Here is a 24,391-nt window from a genome sequence, read left to right on the forward strand (position 1 = left end):
CTTAGCTGCGCCTAATTCTACATTCTTATGAGTACGAGGGGTACTCAGCATTACGAAAATTATAGAAGGGGTACACATATGTCAAAAGTTTGGGAAACACTGCCCTAGATCATCCATGTCTCTGTCTCTCCCCCCAATAACCATGTTCTGTATTGGAGGGTGGGGGGAAGATAGCAAGGGCCAGCGGTGGGATTGAAGGAACCCTCTACTCCACACTTCTCTCCTCTCCTGTCCATGAGCCTTCCTCCCCCCAGTTCCAGCCATGGGGCCTTCCTGCTTCTCTTATGATCCCCCACTTCTGTCCGTTTCACTCTGGGGACCCCTGCTTCTTTACTGCAGCCACTTTCCTTCCTTTGTTGTCCTCTTTTTTCTCCTGTCCTTGTGTGAAGTCCTACAGCACCTTCCTCTTCCCCTTCCTACATGACTCGGTCATGGCTAGGTTGTGGGGGTGGGGGTGGGAGTAGGGGCCCCGATGTATTATATATAATGTATATTTTTTCATGTTGACGTGAGCACAGCCCCTGTGTTCCATGTGCAGCTCACAGCCTTGTGTGTGTGTGTGTGTATGTGTGGCATTGTCATGTTCTGGGGTGGCGGTAGGGGAATGGGTGTGGTGAGGGAGGGGACACACCTGAGGGTTTTCAAATAAAACAAACAGAAAAAAGCGCCGTGAGCTGCCTCCTGCCTGTCTGATCCCATGTGGGCACTGTGTAGTGGGTGGGCCCATGGGTCTCAGGGCCTGTTGGGGTGTTTGAGCAGGGCTTAGGTGAGGTGGGCAGGACAGGTTGTCTTGAGTGCCATCATCAGGATGCCAGGCCACAGGAAGCAAGGCAAGGTCAGATAGCTTCCAATGCCATCTTCCCTCAGAACTCCCTGGAAAAATATAATTCAGGGGAAGCTGCAGATGCCTGGACATTGTGGGGCCACTGTCAGCCCCTCCCCACCTCTTGGAACATTCCATCCAGAGCACACAGGCTCCTAGCCCAGGAGTCCAGGAAGTAAGGGCAGGCAGCCCTGCCATTTATAGCAAGAGAGGATGGGCTCTGAGACATGTCCCCTACGTGGTAAGGAGTAGTAATGAGATGGACATGTTTCCGAAAAGGGAGCTGTAATGGAGCATCCTTCCTGTGCTGTCCCTGCCCCAGGAAATACCAGGGGTCCAAGTCTTAGTTCCTTTCTGTGGGATGAGGGGTTTTGAGGATCAGTAATGTTCTCTGGAATTCTTAACAGGTGGGATGGAGGTGGAGATCACTGGCCTATCCCTTATCCCACCCAGTGCCCAGTCTTCTGCTGGGTGCCCCATCCTTACCCATGGATCCAACTACCAGCTGTATGTGGATGCTTCCACATATATTTCTCCCACCCAGACCTCTTTCAATGCCTCTATTTACAATTACCTATTGGTTTGTCTAATCAGGAATCTTGTGCCTCAGACTCAACCTTAACCCAAATTCTGCTCTATCGTTGCTTACCTCTCTCTATTGCCTTTCTCCCAGTTACCTAAGCCAGAAACCTGGGTGTCAGCCTAAGCTTCTCCCTCTCCCTTCACCTCATGTTCAGATGGTGAGGACACCTGTCATTTTTACCCCTCTAAATCTCTCAACATGTCTTTTCCTTTCTCTTTCCTCTACTGCTGTTGCTGTGTTGCTTCAATATAAGCCTGTCAATATACTGGTAAGCCTGGTCTCCTTGCCTCCAGTGTCTTCCTGTATTCCAGCCTAACTCTGGGTCCGAGTGGCCTTTCTAAAGTGCAATTATGGCTATGCCACTCTCCTCTTAGAACTTTCCCTTCCTTACCATCACTGCCAGGGTCAAGTTCTGATTCCTTGTGGGTGGCATTTAACCCATGGGGGTCAGACCTTGTCTCCCTCCCTGGCCACTCTCTGCCACCTCTCCTGTGCACCTGATCACATAGACCGCTAGTACTTTCCCAAATTCACCCTGCGCTTTCCTGCCTTTGTCTATGCACATACTGATCCATCTGCCTAGCATGTTCTTTCCCCTTTGTGTGTGTTTGTTTTATTAACTGCTAGAGGCCCAGTGCACAAGATTCGTGCACATGTGTGTGTGTGTGTGTGTGTGTGTGTGTGTTTATGTGTGTGTGTGTGGCCCTCAGCCCAGCCTGCACCTCTCCAATCTGGGACCCTTTGAGGGATTGGGCCTAAATGGGCAGTCGGACATCCCTCTCACAATCCAGGACTGTTGGCTCCCAACTATTCACCTGCCTGCCTGCCTGATTGCCCCTAACTGAACTGACTGCCAGCCTGATCACCCCCAAAACACTCCCCTGCCAGCCTGATCAACACCTACCTGCTCCCCTGCAGGCCTGGTTGCCACCAACTGCCCTTCCCTGCAGGCCTGGTCTCCCCCAACTGTCCTCCCTGCAGGCCTGGTCTCCCCCAACTGTCCTCCCCTGCAGGTCATCTTGTGGTGGCCATTTTGTGTCCACATGGGGGCAGCCATCTTGTGTGTTGGAGTGACAGTCAATTTGCACATTGCTCTTTTATTAGATAGGATTCTACTTATCTATTCTATTTGTGTGCCATCTTCTACTTATCACTGAAGACCCAGTTCCAATGTTGCTTCTTCCAGGAAGTCTTCTGAGCTCTGGCTCCTTTTGTTTATGCCTCCATCACAGCACTTCCTACTAGACTGCAGTACATGTCTGTTTCCACCACCAGATTTGTTGTATCCTCAGCAAGTTATATAGGGTCCAGCACATAGTATGGGCTCCATAAATGGTGTGTGTGGCTCTCACACAGAGACTTCATGGTAGAAGGGGAGAGGAGAGCTGCTCTGGTGACCTCTGGCCTGGGAGGTCAGTGCATAGAGGACAGAGGTGGCCAAGCAGTTGCCCTGTGGCAGCCTCTCCTATGGTGGGGCCACCTGTATGCCAAGCTGACGTTTCTGTTCCTGTGGCAATACCATGTGGGAGGCAGCTCTACCTGTTTAGCCAGAGTCCTTCAGAGGCTCAGGTGATGGCTCAATAGGTAGAGAGGCATGAGAGAGACTTTGTTGTCCTGAATTTCAGTGTGTTCACATCATTCTCCCCCACTTTGCCATCCCTCCTCATCCTCACCCTCCCTGGTCTCAGAGACCACAGCTTCTCATGCAGAGGAGCTGAAGCCAAGTGCATCCTGTTATTTCTGTGCTTGCCCTTGGAGCCCATGCACTGTGGCATGGGGTCCTTATTCACCTCCAGTTCAAGCCATACTTCTATGGAGTGGGCAGGAGAGAGGGAGAGCTCACTAGGAACTGTCCACCCCTTGATGGACACACATCAGCAGCAGAGAATGGCAAATGGCAGCGTGGAGTCTTTTTTGGCATCTGCCTAATCTCAGCCAGACTGCTGGCCTTTCTGGATCATCTGCCTTCTGGGATGGAGTTTCTTTTGAAACCTACCATTCTACATTAGTTTCCTGGAGACTCCAGAATCAGAGCCACTGATCACTGATTATGTCTTATAAGTGTAACCTTTCCTGTCCCTCATGTCTGACACCCCAGATCCCAGGATATGGTTACTGCCATCTTCCCTCTATGACAATTGAACACGTAGAGACATTGTGAGTTGTGGTGGGGGTGGTGGTATATGTAAGAGCGTGGGGGCCTGGAGAAGACCTTGAGTGCGCGCTCTCGCTAGCGCGCTTGCTCTCTCTCTCTCTCTCTCTCTCTCTCTCTCTCTCTCTCTCTCTCTCTCTCTCTCTCTCTCTCTCTCTCTCTCTCTCTCTCTCTCTCTCTCTCTCTCTCTCTCTCTCTCTCTCTCTCTCTCTCTCTCTCTCTCTCTCTCTCTCACACACACACACACACACACACACACACACACGAGCGCACACAAGGAATCAGGCATGAGGCAAGATACTAATTCTGACCATACAGAGAAAAGACAGCAGGCAGAAGTCCAAATGGGTTTTTATTTTGTTGCTCAAGATCTCCTGGAATGCTACTCCCTAACCTCCCATGTAGAAGCTAGCAAAGCCTCAGGGTGCCTGGTCTTGGGCAGTGTTTCCAACTTACTACTCCTATTTAATTCGAAGTAGCCAACACATTTCCTTTGGCCTGACTCCATTCTGCACTGGAAGGATGTTTTCCTCTGAAATCCTCTCTGCAATGAAAATTAATTAAGTTTCCCAAAAGATGCAAGATGAAGAGCTATGCCCTTGGGAGAAGCCATGCTGTAGAGGCAGATATGGTAACCATGAGTTGAAGAACAGAGTGTGTCCTTTCTGTTACCAGACCAGAGACCTGAAAACTCACCCTTGTACTTCCTGGGTGTTAGGCACACACACACTAGTAAGAGGGCTCTGCATACATCAGGAGTCTCCATTACACCCAGCAACTTTCAGGCTGATGCACCCATTAGCAAGAATTCGGAAACTTCCATTGCCTCACCCACTAGCCCCCACCCTGGGGACTTTGTTGGGTAGGGAAAGAATGACACTTCTGTTCTCAGTCTTCTAGGAGCTATGGGAGACCTCATATAGCCTTCAAAATGTAATATCCATGTTTGCTCCCCAAAGTGAGTCCCCTAAAAGATCCCCTAGACTTATAACTCAGGATTCCTCTGGACTGTATGTTGGCCTGGTGAATCCCTCAGATCCTGGGATGTCTCTGAGGGATGTCTAAGGATCAGTTTGTGTCTACTCTGTTTCTCTGTGACTGTGGGTATGGTTTCCCTTGTTTCCTGAACTCCACTTCCTGGGAACCCTCTCCTCACTCAGCATCCTTTGGGCAAGTCCCTGGCAGGTGGGTGGAGGCATCTGACAGACAGGAGGAGCTAGCAGATTATTTTCACAGCAATGGTGTCACTGCATCTTATGAGCCACCACGCTGTCGCTCCCTTAAAATACCCACCTCCTACAGGAAAAGGACAGATGAAGATTTAAATTTAGCAACATTGGGTAGGGGGAAGAAGGGTGATGGAGATTCTGGGATGTGGTGGAGCTGACTTTGAGAAAACAGGAATAGAAATCCCACGATGCCTAGGTGAGGATTCTAATATACAAGGATAAGGGAATGCCAGCCCCAAAGATCCAGGCTCAAAAGAGCTGCCCAGATTTCCCAAGTTCTCACCTCAGGTTTGCAGCCCTCTCCTTTCTCCTCATCAGGTGTGGTCTTTCCTCAAACACATGCAGTTAGGATTATACTCTGGTCTCCCCATGGGCTTCGGCATGGCAGGCTCTGGGGAAAGAGGCTACTAGTGGGCAAAAGCAACATTTGAGAAGGCCTCTGAAGGAAGAGCAGTCTTCCTTCATTCCATGGTGCTGCAGGGAGGGCAAAGTCCCAAAGGCATGAAGCAGCGAAGAGAGGGTAATACATCTTCCAGATGACAACTGGTCAAAGCTCCAGGATAGCAGATAGACTTAGGCCTGCTCATGCTGCTTAGTCTTCTGATAGTTTAGCAGACTCTCTCACTTAGCCCCTACTCTTTTTTTCTTTTCTTTTTCTTTTTCTTTTTTGAGAGAGAGAGAGAGAGAGAGAGGAAGGGAGAGGGATAGATAGAAACATCAATAAGAGAGACATTGATAGGCTGCCTCCTCCATGCCCCTTACTGGGGATCAAGCCCACAACCCAGTCATGTGCCCTGACCAGGAATGAATTCTTGGTTTTGGGGTCAAAACTCAACCACTGAGTCACACTGGCCAGGCCCTCAGGGCCCTACTCTTGACAAGCCATCTTATTGTTTTGAGGAAAACCTACAGCACAGAGGGGCCCCTTGCCAGGTGAGGTCATGGGGAGCAGGGTTGAGGAGGGCTTTGCTATCAGCCCTGCCTCTGTTCAAATCCAAGCAACTTAGCGTTTGTTCTTGGTCTTTTTCTCTAAGCGTTGGTCCATCACCTAACAGGGGATTTACTTCCTCAAAGGGTGGAGTGGGGCTTAAAAAGAACTTTTTATGAAATAAATTAGAATCAGCACATAACATGTCAGCTGACAGGCCATTGGGTGCCAGCTTCTGTGGGTGACCTGGATTTGGATGGGCAAAGCTGACCTGGTCCTACTACAGTTAATACAAAACAGAGACTAGTTCAACAAACAGGTGGTCTTTGGGTCACACCTCAAAATGGGCAGAATCTTGGCTATGAGAGCTTTTAAAGTAAGGCGTTGGTATGTAAAAAAAAATATAAAGTATGTAAAAAATAATAAAAATAATATAAAATGGAGTTGTTGCTGCCATCCCACATGAACTTATTCCTCAAACCTTTGGAATGTTAAGACAGGGCAAAAAAACCTTTGGACTGGGGCTAACGCAACACCAGTGTCCCAAACAACTGTTTGTAAAGATGATATGAAAGCATATAATGACTACTGGGCTGAAAACGAGAAACACGTCTGGAATTAATGTCATGATGTTAGCTTATCTGCACCAACAGAAATGCGTTCCTTCTACTAATCTCATTGTGCACCAGGGGGAAAAAGGTATGGGGTTAGGGCCTCTGAAAGGAGAATTTTTTTGCGTAAACTTCAGGCCTGCCCTGCCATTCTGTTTCCCCGATGTAAAGTTTCTCTACTTCCGGGAAATAAGCTTACACAGCCATGCCTCTCTAGTCTCCTGGAGCCTCCACCTTTGCAATCTGCGGGACAGCCTTGCCCAGGGTGCCACCTGCTGTCTACCTATCTCCCCTCCTGCACCCTTGGCTGGCCTCGGACTTTTGTTCTTTTGGCACTAACCCATGCCTGCTCATCTACCAGCAGCCCAGGGCACTTCCTGCCCTTTTGCATGACACCAGGATTCCCTTGGTCTTGGAGCCAGGTGAGATTTTCAGGGTTTCTCAGCGACCTTGAAGTTTGACACCAGAGCCACTGCTGTGGCATGTGGTGGGGATGTGAGGCTTAATCCGTGTTTAAAAAAATCATTTCTTGCATCTTGTCTGTCTGTGCTTTCCTAGTTTGGAGCAGTGGGAGTAAGGTCACCATGGTGACCGTGACCAGTGGCGAGGGCGGGAGAAGGGAAGAGGAATGACTCACTGGGCACCTTCCCCGTAGGCTACCAGCTTGAGGTCTCAGGATGCGTTGGACCCTATTTTAGTCTACGAAATTTGTCATCATCTAGTGCTATTTCCCCCACTACCCAGAGGTGGCAGAGGGCTTGAGGGCCAGTTTCTGTCTCCATGGAGACTTACACGGTCAGCTAAGGGGCGATTTAGAAGGGGACAGGCCCAGAGGGCTGGGGATTTGAGCCTCGCAAATCCCGCGTTATACGGTGCTCCTCGAAGGGAAGAGCCAGAATGAACTGAGCCTCGGACCACCAGCGCCCTCGGCTTCCACCGAAGCTAAGGAAGCCCCTCCTTGGCTCCATTCTTCTTTGAGCTTCCCTTCCAATAAATCCCGGAGTCCGCGATCCTAATATAAGCGCACCCAAAGCGGTTCCAGACTTCCCCTTTAAGGCGCTCTTCCCCTTTAAGACGCACGGTGACTTCCGTGGTGCCGCCCCTCTCGACCTTAAAGCCCCGCCCCTTAAACAACTTCCGCGAGGCGGCGGCCTGCAGCCCAGCGGTCACTGCCCCTTTAAGCCGGAGCCCCGCCCCCGGAGCCCCGCCCCACCTTTTCCTCTCCCACTCGGCCCGGCCCCAGGTGCCCCGGCGGCGGCGGGTCGGGTGGCGCGGTGCGCGCGACGGTGAGCGCAGGGCCTGGGGGACCTGAGGGCACGTCCACCGAGCTCTCCTCGTCCTTGCCGCGTCCTCGCGGGTCCCGGGACGGGGCTGGAGCCGCGCCTGGGGCGGGGAGGCGGTGTGGTCCGGAGCGCGGGAGGGGTGGGCCTGGCTTGGCGGGGCTGGGGGAGGGGCCCAGGTGACTTGGTGGAGGGGATGGTTCCTCCTCGATGCTGGTGGGGACCGTGGGGCGTGTGTGGGCCTGGCGTCGCGGTCTGGCGGCGGTCCCACTCTGCCCTGCCCTGCCTTGCAGATACCCCGGTACACTACAGCCCGGTTGCGGAATTGTGCTCCCCTCTTCCCCCCTACCCCCTCAGTCTCCTGGGGTCCAGGCCCCTCCGAGGGCGGCCTGCCGGTCAGTCCCGCCGCCGGAGACTGCAGTCGTGGAGGCCGCTGAAAGCTGTGGCCTTTGACTGGGGGGGACGGGCGGGGGCGGGGGGCGGCGGCAGGAGAGCAGCGGTCCCCTCTCGGACTTGTGCCCGAGGTGCGGCGACAGCAAGAGGCACAGGGTGGAAGAAGGGCCGGTGGCTAACCTGGGACAGACGTCTGCCTGCCTCCTCCAGATCCTGGCTGAGTTGTGGTTGGTTTGGTTGTGACTCCGGGGGACCCGAGGTCCTAACCTTCTCTGCCCATCAGAGAGCTGGCGGTCACCATGGCAATGCGGGAGCTGGTGGAGGGCGAATGCGGGGGTGCCAACCCGCTCATGAAGCTGGCGGGACACTTCACCCAGGACAAGGCCCTTCGGCAGGAGGGGTTGAGGCCTGGCCCCTGGCCACCAGGAACCCCCGAGGCGGTGAGTGTTCTTGAGTCCTTGGCTTGGGGTAGAGGATACTTAGGTACACTGAGCTGCTTGCTTTCTTTCTCAGTATGCTGTCAGACTTTTTAAAACATTGCAATATACCCCACTATTCAGTCAAGGGCAGTGACCTCTTTTTCTTTAGGTTGTCAAATAAAAAAATGACAAGAGCCAACATAATAGCCAAACGCTGTGAATGAATTAAAATTAGAACTAGCTCAGCCGGTTGTGGTTCAGAGGTGGAGCTTCAGCCTATGAATCAGGAGGTTACAGTTAGATTTCCAATCAGGGCACATGCTAGGGTTGGGGGCTTGATCCTCAGGGTGGGGTATGCAGGAGGCAGTCGATCAATGAACTCTTTCTATCACCCTCTTCCTTCTTCTCTGAAATCAATAAAAAGATACATTTAACAAAAACTAAGTGATACCTATTTTTTTGTCAGATCAGCAAAAAATTTATTTTTTGGTGTGCTGCAGAATTTTAGGAGTTTGTGTGTGCCATGAGATGAAAAAGGTTGAAAATCACTGCTCATTGTGTTGCAAAGAATATTTACCACTTAATGAGTATTTACTAAACAATATGCTAAGCACTGTACATCTTTACATCGATGGAGGCAACCATTTTATAGAGGAATAAACGGGGCTCAAAGAGGTTTTCTTGTCTCCCTTCTGTCTAGGTTTCTAAGCCTTTGGGGGCAGCCGCTGAAGATGAGGTAAGTATCCTAGTCTCTTCTGTTTCATTTTCCTTTTGCCCATTGTGTTTTTACTTTAAAATTGGCTCACCCACATTTCAGTCTTTCGACTTTCCTGACCAAATGAAATTTGCTTTAGCCCTCTTGCTTATTTAAAAAAAAAAAAATGTATTCTTGGAGTATTTCCCACATCTGTAGTTTCTGTGTTTTCATTTCCTTCAGTTTGACATTAGTAACCTCCATTCCATGGCCCTGCTTCTTGCTGGGGTCATCTCACCATCTCTCTTTTGACAGTTGGTGGCCGAATTCCTCCAGGACCAGAATGAACCACTTATATCCCGTGCCCCTCAGACCTTCAAGATGGATGACCTCCTGGCAGAGATGCAGGAGATTGAACAGTCAAGTTTCCGCCAGGCACCCCAGAGAGGTGGGCCCAGAGTCTGGTTGGAGGGGAGATCACCATTTTTTGTGCAGAGAGAGCCAAGGGGATTCCATATTTGGATGCTGCTGGGACTGGGAAACTTGAGATGCAGAAGGAGACAAAAGGAACAGTGTTCATGTGCACTAAGGGTTCGTTAGGCATGAGAGAATAATATGTATTTCTTTTATTTCTTACTTCTCTCCTTTTTTCTCTTTAGCCCCTGGGGTGGCAGACTTGGCCTTGTCTGAGAACTGGGCCCAGGAGTTTCTTGCAGCTGGAGATGCTGTGGATGTAACGCAGGATTATAATGAGACTGACTGGTCCCAAGAATTCATCTCTGAAGTTACAGGTGAGACTCCTCATGGGAAAACCTAAAATGGTTCCCATGGGGCAGTCAGTATTTGTTACCCTAATTCATCTAAGGGTATATTTATATAGAATGATTCAGCTGCTTATGACTTTTCTGGATTCAACTCATTTCTATGGGCCACTGAACCTGATTTCCCTTAGGTGATAATAATAGGGAACTGAAACTTATACCATATAGAGGACTGACTGGACTTGAACTGGATAAGAGGGGTGTGTGTGTGTGTGTGTGTGTGTGTGTGAGAGAGAGAGAGAGAGAGAGAGAGAGAGAGAGAGAGAGAAAGAAAATATGAATTATGTTTACTTTGTTACCTGAAACTTTATTACTTAGTTTGGTGGAGAGATTGGATGGATTTCAGTGTGGCTCAGGGAGAGAGAATTATTTAACACACCCTATGGGATTTTGGCATTAAGTCATCTTGAACAGGATTGGGCCTTGGAGAGTGAAATTGCTAAGTGCAAGGGCCTGAAATATAAGATCTTGGAGGTCAAAGGCCATATACTAATGATAATAATACAAATTAATAATAATAGCTAATGTTTATTTACCATGTTTAAAGGCTTTGTGTTTAGTGCTTTCAATGCATTATCTATTTAATCATGAGAGCCCAGGAGATAGTTACTGTTTCTATTCCTAATTTTATAGATAAGAACTTTGCTCAAGGTGGCACAGTTTTGTGAGTGGTGGAGTTGGGATTTGACTCTGGGTTTGAATGATTCTAGACTCTGTGGGTTTAACCATTATGTAGTACTGCCAGGCCTACAGCTTCAGCTCTTCAGGGTCTCAGCCAAATTATACCTCTTTGAGAGCATCCATGCTAATTGTATCCTTTGAAATTGATGGATGGGTGAATAGGTTGTGGAGTTGGCATTTGAGACATAGAAAAATCAGTGATGAGAGCCAATTATTGATTGGCTGCCTCCAGCATACCCCCGACTCGGGATCGACCCTGCAACCCAGACATGTGCCCTGACTGGAATCGAACCGTGATCTCCTGGTTCATAGGTTGACGCTCAACCACTGAGCAACACCAGTTGGCTATACATGTTATATTCTTTTTTTTTTTTTTTTTAATATATTTTATTGATTTTGTACAGAGAGGAAGGGAGAGAGATAGAGAGTTAGAAACATCGATGAGAGAGAGTCATCAATCAGCTGCCTCTTGCACACTCCCTACTGGGGATGTGCCCGCAACCAAGGTACATACCCTTAACCGGAATCGAACCCGGGACCCTTCAGTCCCCAAGTCGACGCTCTATCCATTGAGCCAAACCGGTTTCGGCTGTTATATTCTTAAACCCATTTGAATTTTATAGTAACACTTACAAGGCGGGTTATATTATGGATAAGGAAACTAAGATTTGGGAAGGTTAAATAGTTTGTCCAAAGTCTTGGAACTCAAGTCTGTTTGACTGTGGGCTCTATACTTAGAACCATTACACTATCATTGAGAAATATGAGCTGTAACAGAGACCCTCCACCAGACTGAAACTCAGTGTTTCATATAAACCTTAGATGTGCCATCTCTTATTACAGAGAGACTTCTGTTGTAATGTGTGGGCATCAGTCATTTATCACAATTCAGAAAAAATCATTGCATTGAGACTGATGAGATTTTTGTTACAATTACCTGAATTGTTTGCAGCCATTGAAATCTTCCTTAGCCTGTAAGTGGAAAACAACTTAATAAACACATATTGGACTTTATCTTAAATCTATTAAATCTTCTTTGGGAGACCTCTTTTTTATATATTATTTATTTATTTATTTATTTATTTATTTATTTATTTATTTATTTTTATATACATTTTTTTGTAACCATGCCTGATTCATAGAGGCAGAGACATGGGAAGCTGGAAGGAGAAGTTGAGCTTTTTGGAGTCTGTTTTCATAAAAATGTCTTATTGCAGTAGTATATTGCTTTGTATGTAGTGGATATTCAGTATTTAGTGAATGAATGAAGTGAGATCTGGGAGAAAGAGCTAAAGGAAATAGATTTTCTAGTAATTAATTTTTTTATTATAACATTTGTGGGTGATATGATTATATTGATTATATAGATTACTTGTTACTATATGGATAAGTAGATGGAGATGAAAGAAGGATATATTCTTTTAAGTCCTTATTATTTTCTAATCTCTATTGTTACAATTCTAGAATTAAGTTTAAAAGGAACAGTGAACTTCAGCTTTTTTGTTTTAATGTTTTATTTGGAAATAACTATAGTTTCACTGGAAGTTGTCAAAAAATTACAGAAAAGTTCTGTGTATCTTTTACTCTGTTTTTCTCAATGAAAACATTTTGTATAACCTTCGCATAATATTAAAATCAGGAAATTGCTTTTGGTATAATCCATAGAGCTAATTAGATTTCACCAGTTTTACTTGCCCTTATTTGTGTATGTTTTTATAGTTTTATGATGTGTGTAGATTTGTGTAACCACCACTACAATCAAGATATAGAATTAGTCCATTGCACATAAAGCTAAATTTTTACTCTGCCAAATTTCTTGATTGAATATGCCCTCCAACCCTAATTTTCTGGGCCAAGTAATTCTCCATCCATGATTGCTTAGTTCTAGGAATGAAACACATCCTTAAGGAGTTTTGAATTTAGACAGCTTCAGCTAACGTGGTGTGTGGACAGTCTTTTTCCATCTTTAGGCTTTCTCAGAGGTATCCAAATGAATCTGATTTTCTCAAAAAATATTGTGAAGGCCAAGCAGGTTCCCGTTGCCAGAAAATTCTGAGTCTTTTGGCTAATATGGCCAAATATCAAATTAAAGATTTTTGAAGAAGTCTTTTCTTACCTTTGGGATTTTCTTTTAACTTTTCTCATGTCTGTTTTACAGTCCAGGTGCTTTGTATTTTTTTCAGTTTGTATTTTCTTATCTTTGAGAGGAGCATTTCACAGAAATGGTGTTCTCTGTAAGGAGCACTTGTGGCCTGAGTATGCTTTTGTAAAACACTCTAGGTTGAGAGTAAGGAGAAGGAACTGATTATTCTTCAACAGAATGGGACAAAGGAACTGGGAGGTATTATAAAGTCTACGTGTTAAGTATCTCACTAGTAGGTCTCTATTCTAGTTGGGGCAAAGGAAAAATAAATGTTGCCTGTAAGAGCTAATGAGGGAAATATGGATATAAATATTGGGAATCTGTGACATTAAGAGTCAGAGTCCATGATCAAAAATATTGTCAACTTGTTCCTGCTCAAGCTAGCATCTATTAGCTTCCAGTCTTCTACAAAGTCTTGTGCAGCAAGTCCAAGGACTCTGAGTAAATCTACACCAGCAACAAAAGAGACTCATTTAGTAGCTAAAAATATTAATATGTCCATAATTCTGATTTCTCATTTTGTTGTTTTGCATTGGCATTGTTGTTATTATTTAATAGCCAGAGTTTTGCTCTTGACATTCAAATTTTGAAAATAACATGTATGTGGTTTAGTTTTTGCATTGGCAACAACAAAAAAACAAAAACAAAAAATCTGAAGACCAAAATAAACTGGTGAATATGATAGAATCAGGGGCAAAGAAAGGGAGTGGATTGATAATTATCAAGGGGTGTGGGGGTGCAGAAAGAGACTGGATTAAAATCGTATAACCTATGGATGAGGACAATGACAAGGGGGGGAGAGGTAAGGGCAGAGGGTGTGGCAGGAACCTGGTGGAAGGGAGCTAGTGGGGAGAAGGAGAAACAATTGTAATAATCTGAGCAATAAAGATTTATTAAAAAATATTGTCAACTATATCTTTATTGTCAACTATATTGGTAATATATGATTTATAATTAGAAATATTCTGAGAGTCTTGATCTTTTATATCCCCAGATTTTGACATTATTTTCTAAGATGTTGAGATTACTTTATTGAATTTATTCATGTAAAGTCTCAGTTAAATGGAACAGAATATAGAGTTCTGCTAAACATTAATACTGAGGGGATAAATTTCCTCAGTATTAAAAGCAATGAGAATTCTTCAAACGAGACAAATACAGGAAGTCCATCTTAGTATCTGGTTTGTAAAGATGTGGATGCAGAATAAAAGGAATGAACACTGCAGGCTCATGCTTTCTCTATGCTTACATATTCTTTAGGGTCTCTTAGAATAATTTTTCTTTGCCTTCCCCCCCTGCTCCAGAATAGTAAAGGGCAAAGTCCTGGAGGTTGAGAAACAAACAGTTCAGTACCCTCATTCGACCTGTTGCCTTGATATGTTTATTCAGATGTTGCAGCTGTGCCCTTTGTCACTAGAGCTAAGACATTTTCTAGAATTAGACTTAAAAACATAGTGCTCAGAATTCAATTTACAATAGCTAGGATTTGGAAGCAGCCTAGGTGCCCGTCAGCAGATGATTGGATAAAAAAACCATGGTACATCTACACAATGGAATACTATGCTGCCATAAAAAAGAAGGAATTCTTATCATTTGCAGCAACCTGGATGGAATTGAAGAACATCATGCTGAGTGAATGAAATAAGCCAGTTAATGAAAGAGGAACACTACATGACCTCACTCATTTATGGATAATAAAGAACATTATAAACTGGTGAACCAAAAGATAGATATAGAGACAGTAAAGCAACCAGCAGACTGTCACATTACAGCGGGGAGGGTAGGGAGATCTGGGGGAGATCAACCGAAGGACTTGTATGCATGCATATAAGTACAACCAATGGATACAAAACTCTGGGAAGGGAGGGCATGTATGGGAGTGGGGGGGCAATGGTAAGATGTACACAGAAATAATTTAATAAAAAAGAAAAGAAAAAAAAATACACACAAAAAAAACCATAGTGCTCAGAATGAATCAGAAGTGACTGAAGTCAGAATAGTGTGTATCCCTAGGGAATGGAGACTTGAGGGGACTATAAATATTCTATATCTTGATGTGGGTGGAGGTGATTTGAGTAGAAACTAATGAAGCAGCTACTGAAATTTGGTATACTTTATGAACTTTCATGTTTGTATTTTACATCTCAACTAAAAAACAAAAATAGAAACAAAACAAACAAACAGACATCCAGTGGGAAGAGGACCCATGGATCTGTAATTCTAGCTCAGTGTTCTGGTTCTCAGATTCTCTTGGTAGGTACATTAAGATGAAATACGAGGCTCCTTTCGTTGGGAGGGTGTGAACCCTGTAGATGGAGAACAGACCAGAGATTTGGTGAAGGAACTAGAGCTCTTCTGTTCTCCCTTAGATCCTTGATGCTTCCCAGCAGTGCCTTCGAGGAAGGTGAAGGTCCTAGCGCCTGCTTTTTCTTATTGAGGTTTCTGGCACCTTAAGCAAAAGGCTTTGGTCCTTACTCTTTTTATTTGGTCTCCTGTTCCCGGTTCAGTAAATTTCCATGCCAGGCCCTTGGGGGAGTAGGTTGGATACTGAAAATTTAGTAGTATTTTTTCCAACCAGGGGTCTCTAAGGGATTAAATAGGATTTTGTCTGCTTTGGCGTGGTCAAGGTAGTACTGTTTTTCCCAGCCCCTTCACTGAATCCTGTGTGATTTCCCCAACTCTCTGCTCCTTGCAGACCCTTTGTCTGTGTCTCCTGCCTGCTGGGCTGAGGAATATCTAGAACAGTCAGAGGAGAAGTTGTGGCTGGGAGAACCTGAGGGAACAACTGCTAGTGATCGCTGGTGAGTGCAGCCATTTATTCCTGGATGGATTCCTGTGGAAGGAGGATTGGACAGTTTTTACAGCCTTCTCCATCTACATTCCCAAATCAACTTGCAAAACTCTCATTTTGTACATTAAGGTTCCACCTGTATTATGATCCCTAAAAATCCTAACTGTTCTAACCAAAAGTTCATAACTTTACCTTCTGCACCCTGTTTCCTTTTTAAGTTGGAGTCTATGTGTTCCTTCTCTCTGCAAAGATATGCTTGGGAAAGGGAGAGGTAAAAGGATATAGCTAGTGCTTTACATTCCTGCCAGATTTCCTTTTTTAATGTAAATTGGAACTTGTAGATCCTCAACAAGAGAGTAGATAAGTCACTCTATTTTCCCCCAGAGGAACATGGGCTGGGAGTGGGGAATAGCATGGGGAAGGTAATGGCTAACTAATGTGTAAAATTAGTTTGTCCGTATCTGTTCCAGGTATGATGATTATCATCCTCAGGATGATCTACAGCATACTGCCAGTGACTTTGTGGCCAAAGTGGATGACCCCAAATTGGCTAACTCTGAGGTGAGCCACACCCCTCTGCTGCTTTGCCCAGCAGAGCTGATCTTGGAAGTCAAGGGTCTTGCTTCTCTTATCCCAGTTCAGTTTAAAGAGAAGGAGATGAGATCCATGGTCCATTCCTTCTAATTGAGAATGGAGACTTCGGATCTGCCTCTTCTTCCAACATCCTTCATTTCCTTGCCTACTAACTCTTTTTTTTTTTTTTTTTTCCTGTTCCTTCTTAAATCTTTAGAGCCAGAAATCCCTTCCTTTTTGCTCTCTACCTTTTTTAGGGCCTTTAGCATATCTTGCTTACAGCCAAGATGGTCGGGGGGAGGGCTAAGTGCAGGCTCATCTTGGGCATGGTTGAGAGTGCACACCTGGAAGCTCTCTCCCGAGTGGCCTATGTGTGTCTCTGTGCCCCAGTTCCTGAAATTCGTGCGGCAGATTGGCGAGGGGCAGGTGTCCCTGGAGTCCGGTGCAGGGTCGGGCCGAGCTCAGGCAGAACAGTGGGCAGCAGAGTTTGTACAGCAGCAGGTAGGAGATTGTCACCTCCCAGTTCCACTTCAGAGCCAGCTGGTGCCCTAGGCCTTAGGGTCAGTGTTCAGCAGTTCCAGATGGGGAAGGGATTTTATTGTCAGATGGTCTTGGTAGTATCCAGGTCTAAGTTGGTGGGAAAGATATTCTGAGAATGTTCTTCTCAGAAATGTTCAGGTTGGTGGTGTTCAGTGGGTATTTAGTCAGTGTTTAGTGGATATTAAGTTGTTGGTGGTATGACCATCCTTCTTTGTCACAGGGTACATCAGATGCCTGGGTTGACCAGTTCACAAGACCAGTAAACACATCTGCCCTTGATATGGAGTTTGAACGAGCCAAATCAGCTATAGAGGTGAGAGCAGATAGTGCAGGAGTACACACCACACAAGAAAAGACTCCGTTGGAGCGAGGGGTGTTAACTTCAAAGATGATGAGCATAGCGTTCCTGGATCATCTGTGTCGGAATTGTTTGGGGTGGGTGCCTCTCAAAAATGCTAATTCCTGCATCATCTCAGATGACTGAATCAGAATCCGGGAGTAGGACTTAGGAACCTGCATTTAGAAAAAGCTCTTCAGATACTCTGAACACATTGAAGTTTAACCAGTACCTTAGGGAACTGTTCTAGTGGAGCTGAGGTGGGGTGGGGTGGCCATGATGTACCCCTTTTCTAGCTGCCTTCCCTTCCTTACAGTCTGATGTCGATTTCTGGGACAAGTTGCAGGCAGAGTTGGAGGAGATGGCAAAACGGGACGCCGAGGCTCACCCCTGGCTTTCTGACTACGATGACATCACAACTGCTTCCTATGATAAGGTAAGAACTAGATTTTCAGATCGCAGGATTTCCTTGTTTTGTTGTCTCTCCTTTAAATACTGAATTTGGATTTCACTTTTTTAAAGTTTATTTTTTAATCCTCACCCAATAATAATTTTCCATTGATTTTTAGACAAAGGAAGAGGGAGAGACACATACACAGAGAGAGACATTGCTGTGAGAGAGACAAATCGATTGGTTGCCTCCTGCACGCGCCCCTACCAGGGCTGGGAATCGAGCTTGCAACTGGAGTGTTCCTTGCCTGGAACCGAACCTGGGATCCTTCAGTTTGCAGGCTGATGCTCTATCCATTGAGCCAAATAGGCCAGGGCTAGGTACTCACTTTTAAGTAATTATTTTCTTAAGCCCCCTTTTCTGAAAAGAACTCTAAAACATTTCCTTGCCTCTGCTGACCTCTAGTAATTGAGAGTATGCATTATTCCTAGACTATAAAGGTTAATATTATACCACCCTTATCAAATAACAGTGATACGATGATGTTAAATTTATGGTAGAAGTTTGCACACGATGCAGCAAGAGCTTGGGAGGTTGAGAACAGTTTGAGAAGATAGATAATTCCTTTGATGTGGAGTGGTAGACTCTCTGTGCCTCCACACCTTAATACCTATGTACTTTTTTTTTTTTTTAATATATTTTTATAGATTTTTTTACAGAGAGGATGGGAGAGATAGAGAGCTAGAAATGTCGGTGAGAGAGAAACACCGACCAGCTGCCTCTTGCACACCCCCTACCGGGGATGTGCCCGCAGCCAACGTACATGCCTCTGACCGGAATCGAACCTGGGACCTTTAAGTCCGCGGACCAACGCTCTACCACTGAGCCAAACCGGTTTCAGCCTATATACTTTTTTTAACTCACGAGTTTACTTTAAATTCTGATCTCTTCCTTGAGATCACCCAATTTAGGTGTTTTCAAAGGATTATATTAAATAAATGTTAAAAAAATTTGCCAGCAGTCAGTGGTGAAAAATGATCAAGTTTTGCATATAGTATATATTATTGACTTTTATTTCAGGGTTATCTCTATGAAAAAATACTACCTGTGGGTTGTAGGGCATTTGGGGATGTGGTTAATAATTGAGCTGCTGAGTTGAAGCATGATAGGGAAGGGAGGGACTTGCTTGGTTTTGCAGAAGACAAAATAGGAACTGGGGAGATGAGTAGGGATATCTTTTTCTTAGCTCAGATCTGTTTGGGAAGGGATTCAGGGGCTATTACCAGGGATTGAGATATAAGGCAGGAAGCTGAAGGCAGATCTTGACATAAGGGAGCTGTGCAGAGATAGAGACAAATAAAGTTGAAGATAACTTAAAAAGACAACAATGAAAAACGTAGTACTAAGAGAAATATGATTTTGCCAGTCTGATTTCTTGAGAGCTATCCAGTAATATAATAGAAAAGAGCATTGACCCTGCCCTATGTTTTACCATAATAAGAGTTTCTCCTATAGTATTCTGATGAGCAAGAACTTTAGGAAATACCTGAAGATACTATTTTTATTTGTATTAACATTTGATAAGTTGCAAAGGCCCTGTAACTTATAAGTGGCAAGTTATAAAATTTTAGATAAAAACTTCCATGCTTTTGATATAGACATAGCACTAGTTTCATATAAGCAGCATTTTCTCCTAGCATTTTTTACTTGCATATCAATGACATGCTAGGCAGAATAAATTTTAAAGTTCAAAACTAAAAACATAATTATGTTTTAGATTCTTGATCCCTATTTGATATCATTGATACCTTAGGATATTGCAAAATTAGGATTAGAAACATTTGTATTAATGTTTTACAAAAATATGCTTTACTTTATTACTCACTAAAATGTTTTTGTGCTGTGTTATTGAATTATACAATATATGTCATGGTACTTTCTCCCCCAAATGTGGATCTGACTCATGGTCAGATAAATACATGGGTTTCTGAATGTACTAATTTTTATTCATGGTCCTTTAATTTTTCTTTAAAATGTTTTATTATTTAAAAATATATTTTACCAATCTTGACATGAATATAGTTTTTATACATTTACCCTAAATCCATCTTGCTTATGTCCTGCTTCATAAACTTTTATTGTAATTATTTAATTTTTGTCACAAATAATTTGTATCTGATGACTTCTAATGGTTTAAAACTTTTTGGTAAGATTTCAGTGTTTCTGATTCTTCAACAGTTTTGCAATAATAGTGTAAAAGGGCCTTATTCAGGTATTTATCATGTACACTTTCTAATTTTTTATTACATTTAGAAGGGCCCTCCCTGGTATTTTGCATCTTGTCATAATGGTATATTGTTTGTGCTGATAATAATTTACTCTGCTAGAAGGAGCATTTTATTTGCTTGTCCCAAGTCATATGGCTTATTAGTGACTACCACTTTCCCTCATTACCTCTCTGCCTAATATGAAATGCCACTAGACAAAACTTTGCACAGAGCATCATAACTCTATCCTCAAATGAGAATTCCTCAGCTAGAAGGGGTTTTTTAACATTTCTGCTCTCAGGTTTTGGGATTTAGCTATCATTTACCATCAGATATAGATGAATATTAATAACTTTTAAGAATGAAATTGGGGAATAAATTAAAAATTTCATAGTGCTTTAACAAATGCTATCTTATTATTGTCCACGATAACTCCATGAGTTAGATAAGATTTGCATTTGAATGGCAGGGTCCCAAATTGCCTTTCCTTTATATTATCACACTATTGCAGGATACCTAGAAATGCCCTGTGAAGAGCTAAGGAGAGCTTCCCTCATTACTGTAAGGAAATCCTGGCAAGACATGTATTCTGTTCATTGCTGAGAAGTCAAGGATTTGGAAATTCAGGCCTATAAAGGGTTCCTAAATAAGCTCATACCCAGCATCGATCAGAGTTTGTGGGCCAGTCTACCTTTCCAATTATTGTGAACGGGAGCTAGAAGTGTGAGCACAAAACTGAATGACTTTACTGTAGTCATACATGATCTCCTTATTAATATGGAAATTTTGTCATCATTTGTTCAGATACCTTTCTGGAGACCTTCTGTCTTGGCTGTCACCTCCTATTCCTGCTGCTTTGTGATGACTCCTTCTCATATGAGTTCTTATTTGGCTTCTCTTCCTTCCAGGGGTACCAGTTTGAGGAGGAGAACCCCCTGCGTAACCACCCCCAGCCTTTCGAGGAAGGGCTGCGGCGACTTCAGGATGGGGACCTGCCGAATGCTGTGCTGCTTTTTGAGGCGGCTGTGCAGCAGGATCCTAAGCACATGGAAGTGAGTGACTCATTCTTCTGACTTCAAGTTAGAGACTGCTTCCTCTAGTTTTGAGGGAGGTCCCAGAGTAGTCCAGATGGAATAGGGCCAGTGTGCTGGCCTGGGATGGGGTGAGAGTGAGATAGTGAGTGTTGGGAAGCCAGAGGAAAGGAGGATGGAAAGGTAAATACAGGGCTGATGTAATCTGTCAACTTCTCTCTAGGCTTGGCAGTATCTGGGTACCACACAGGCAGAGAATGAACAAGAACTATTAGCCATCAGCGCCCTACGGAAGTGAGTACACTGAGGGGCGGGGTGAAGGGCTTCCAGGGCTCTCCAAATCGCCTTTAGAATAAGAGTCCAGATCCAGATCCTTGTCTTCTTTCTGGCCCCATGATTGAAACTCTGTAAGGTTTGGGGTGAGTTGACGATAACTGGTTCCATTCCTTCTACAGCTTTTGGTTTTATTTGTGAGATCCTGGCTGGTTCCTTGGCTGCTAAAATGTTCCCTTTCTCAGATCTGTAACTTTATTAGTAACTTAACGTGTAGAGGATTCCTCTGTATCTTTAATCTGAGGGAGTTGGCAGGTGAGGCCATCATGAATGCATTCCAAAGCTTGGCTTGGATCCCAGGGTACTGATGGGTGTCATTGTCACTGCAATACCAGTTCTGTCCATTTCTGTTCAAACAGGTGCCTGGAGCTAAAGCCAGATAACCGGACAGCATTGATGGCACTGGCTGTCAGCTTCACCAATGAGTCCCTGCAGCGACAGGCCTGTGAAACCCTGCGAGACTGGCTGCGCTACACACCAGCCTACGCCCACCTGGTGGTGCCCGGGGAAGAAGGGGCCAGTGGCGCAGGGCTGGGCCCAAGCAAGCGCATCCTGGGATCTCTGTTGTCTGAGTGAGTGAGGACTGCCTGGGTGAGAATGGTAACCCAGTTAGGAGGAGAACCTTGATTTTCGAAATCTGGAGACTCAAGGATCTACTTGAAGGAAATCTGCCTTTTACAGTGTAATGCTGGGAGGAGACAGGAAAACGGGTTTCTAAATTGGAACTTGGGAATAGAGTAGGAGGATGGCTGATATATTGATAATCTCTGGGATCTGCTTGACTAATTAAGGAATTGTTTTGGAAGGGTAGGAATATATAGACATATCCATCCACATTTTTCTTTCCTTTTTAGCTCCCTGTTTCTTGAAGTGAAAGAGCTCTTCCTGGCAGCTGTGCGCCTGGACCCCACATCCATTGACCCTGATGTGCAGTGTGGATTAGGGGTCCTTTTCAACCTGAGTGGGGAGTATGACAAGGCAGTGGACTGTTTCACAGCTGCCCTCAGCGTTCGTCCCAATGTGAGCCTCAGGGGAGGAATGGAAATAGGACATCACTCTGTATCTTTGGAAGAATCATTTGTTGGGACCTTTGGAGTCGTGGGATAGTTCATTTCATGTTCCATGTACATATTACCTTGGGAGAATTGGGCAAAGAAGGGTGGGTGTGCAGAGCCATCTGAATTTAAGAGAGTCTGTATGGTGAGAGTGGTTACATTGAGCCACACAATGAACTGCTGAGGGGAAAGGAATGTGATTGTAACATATATTAGCTAAACAGATTGGTGAACAGCGGAAGGAATGGGAAGAATCTGACCTGAGCTTGGGTTATGTTTCTAACCCTTCTCCATCCCTATCCCAGGACTATTTGCTGTGGAATAAACTAGGGGCCACCCTAGCCAATGGAAACCAGAGTGAAGAAGCAGTAGCTGCATACCGTCGGGCACTTGAGCTACAACCAGGCTATATACGGTCCCGCTATAACCTGGGAATCAGCTGCATTAACCTTGGGGCTCATCGGTGAGAGTATCTATTGAGTAATGAATAAATGAACTTCTTGGTGAGAGTATCTGCTGAGTAATAAACGAATGAACCTTTTCTCCCTGCCTTTGGCCCTAGTTCCCCATTCTCTGTTCCTGTTATTTGACTAAACATCCCCAGCTTTCTCCCCATACCAGCTGACCTACCTCCTTCCTTGGTGTTTTGCTTACCAGCACTCATTCATGTTCCCTACAGGGAGGCTGTGGAACACTTTTTGGAGGCCTTGAACATGCAGAGGAAAAGCCGTGGCCCTCGGGGCGAAGGGGGCGCCATGTCAGAGAACATCTGGAGCACCCTGCGATTGGCATTGTCAATGTTAGGCCAGAGTGATGCCTATGGGGCGGCTGATGCTCGGGATCTGTCCGCCCTCCTAACTATGTTTGGCCTGCCCCAGTGACAGTGGGATGGGCTGCCCTGTGAGTGTCTGCCTGGAGGGGTCCCCGCTCTGGATGTGACTCCCTCTCCCCAAATGGGCCTACCAAGGGGGTGGGCTGATGATCATAAGCGGTACGGCCTCTCAGGAGTGGCTTCAATGTAGGGGCGGGTAGTCTTTGTTCTAGTTCCTACATAATTGTAGGAAAATGAGCTGTGTCTCTTGAGTCCCTTGGTAATTCAAGGGCTGCACACCCGCTACAGATCTCTGCATATCATGCCCTTTCTTGGTGCTGCTTTTTGGGTAGGACCCAGAGATAATAGGGTAACTGTTGTCATCAGCTGCCATTTCTCATAGGGTCTACCACATTTGTAATGTCTGCCTCTACACCTCCCCCCACTTTTGTTGGGAATTGATAATAGTACAGCTTCCCTGGGCAGTTATGTGTAGGCCATTTTTCTACCATGCACTTCTGTGATGACCATATCTAGGGCGGGATGGCAGGAGTTGGCCTGTTGGACTTAAACATTGATTTGGCTCAGCAGCATCAAGTTTTGGTAGGGGTGCTCATAGTTCTGTCATTCTTGGACCTCTCCTGGCTGTTGCTCAGATTCCCTGGGTACGATGCTGCACACAGGAATGCTGGCCTCACTATCTAGGGGTCCTCAAGAGCTGCTGGGGTAAATCGCTACACAGCGTTTGGGTGTTGGGTAGCAGGAAGGCTCACTTGTGGAATTAGCTGTGCTCTGTGCCCTTTGGTGGAAGGAGAGCAGCGGGACGTGGGATGTGAGTGCAGCAGTCCCTCTTCCTCTTAGACCTGTGAGTAGGAATTGAGCTGGTAGTTCTTCTAGTAAGTTGGTTCAGAAATTGCCATCTTGCCAAATTCCTAGCAAAGAGATGGTTCACTGTTACCTTAGGACTTTGCTGTATGTCTTGAAGTGTTTCTAGGGGAGAGTGTAAAAAAATCCCTTTCCCCTATAGTACCTCTGCAAGGTGAAGATTGAGGGAAGAGGAGGGAGCCTCTTGGATTCTTCTCACCTGTGTCCTCGTGGGGAACTACACTAACCTCCAGAAATGACTGCTGAGCCTCTTACCTTGTCATTAGTAGCTAATGATCAGAGATTTTTTTTTTTTTTAAACTACCATGGTCCCAAGGTTCCATTCTGAGATTTATTTTTCTTTGTATGAATATGTGTAAATGATTTTAAAATAAAATTGTAAAATATTTGTAGGAAGAATAAATGGAACTGACACGGGTCTAAGTTCTGTTGCCAAGTATGAAGTTGGGGTGTTGGGAGGTGGGTTGGTGTTTGGAGGATTGGGATTCAACAGTTTTCCTCTTTATCTTTTAAGTTCTCATTGGTGTACTGATTGCACATCTGTCTATCTAATAATTATTCAGCACTTACAATGTACTAGGCACTATGAATAAGATGGATAGGTGCCTGTGTTCATGGAG

At 45.0% G+C, this 24,391-nt stretch overlaps 1 protein-coding gene across 11 annotated transcripts; it reads left to right on the forward strand.

Annotated features, from left to right (window-relative positions):
• Positions 1 to 6,730: 6,730 nt before the first annotated feature.
• On the forward strand, positions 6,731 to 24,192 carry PEX5 (peroxisomal biogenesis factor 5). Of its 11 annotated transcripts, XM_045587711.1 has the most exons (17): positions 7,463 to 7,612; positions 8,283 to 8,439; positions 9,119 to 9,154; positions 9,428 to 9,560; positions 9,772 to 9,903; positions 15,453 to 15,558; positions 16,019 to 16,109; positions 16,512 to 16,622; positions 16,882 to 16,974; positions 17,315 to 17,434; positions 20,565 to 20,708; positions 20,911 to 20,981; positions 21,380 to 21,592; positions 21,875 to 22,040; positions 22,381 to 22,538; positions 22,755 to 22,975; positions 23,914 to 24,192. In XM_045587711.1, exons 2-16 carry the CDS (start codon positions 8,299 to 8,301, stop codon positions 22,954 to 22,956), a joined length of 1,917 nt encoding a protein of 638 aa, XP_045443667.1. In that variant the 5' UTR covers positions 7,463 to 7,612; positions 8,283 to 8,298; the 3' UTR covers positions 22,957 to 22,975; positions 23,914 to 24,192. The 11 variants fall into 11 exon arrangements, with proteins under 11 accessions (XP_045443665.1, XP_045443667.1, XP_036311186.1 ...); XM_045587709.1 differs by lacking the exon at positions 7,463 to 7,612 and adding an exon at positions 6,731 to 6,748 and having other exon boundaries at positions 22,755 to 24,192; XM_036455293.1 differs by having other exon boundaries at positions 22,755 to 24,192.
• The last annotated feature ends 199 nt before the right edge of the window (positions 24,193 to 24,391 follow it).

The sequence above is a fragment of the Pipistrellus kuhlii genome, unplaced genomic scaffold, assembly GCF_014108245.1.
Source record: "Pipistrellus kuhlii isolate mPipKuh1 unplaced genomic scaffold, mPipKuh1.p scaffold_m20_p_3, whole genome shotgun sequence".
NCBI classification, from domain to species: domain Eukaryota; kingdom Metazoa; phylum Chordata; class Mammalia; order Chiroptera; family Vespertilionidae; genus Pipistrellus; species Pipistrellus kuhlii.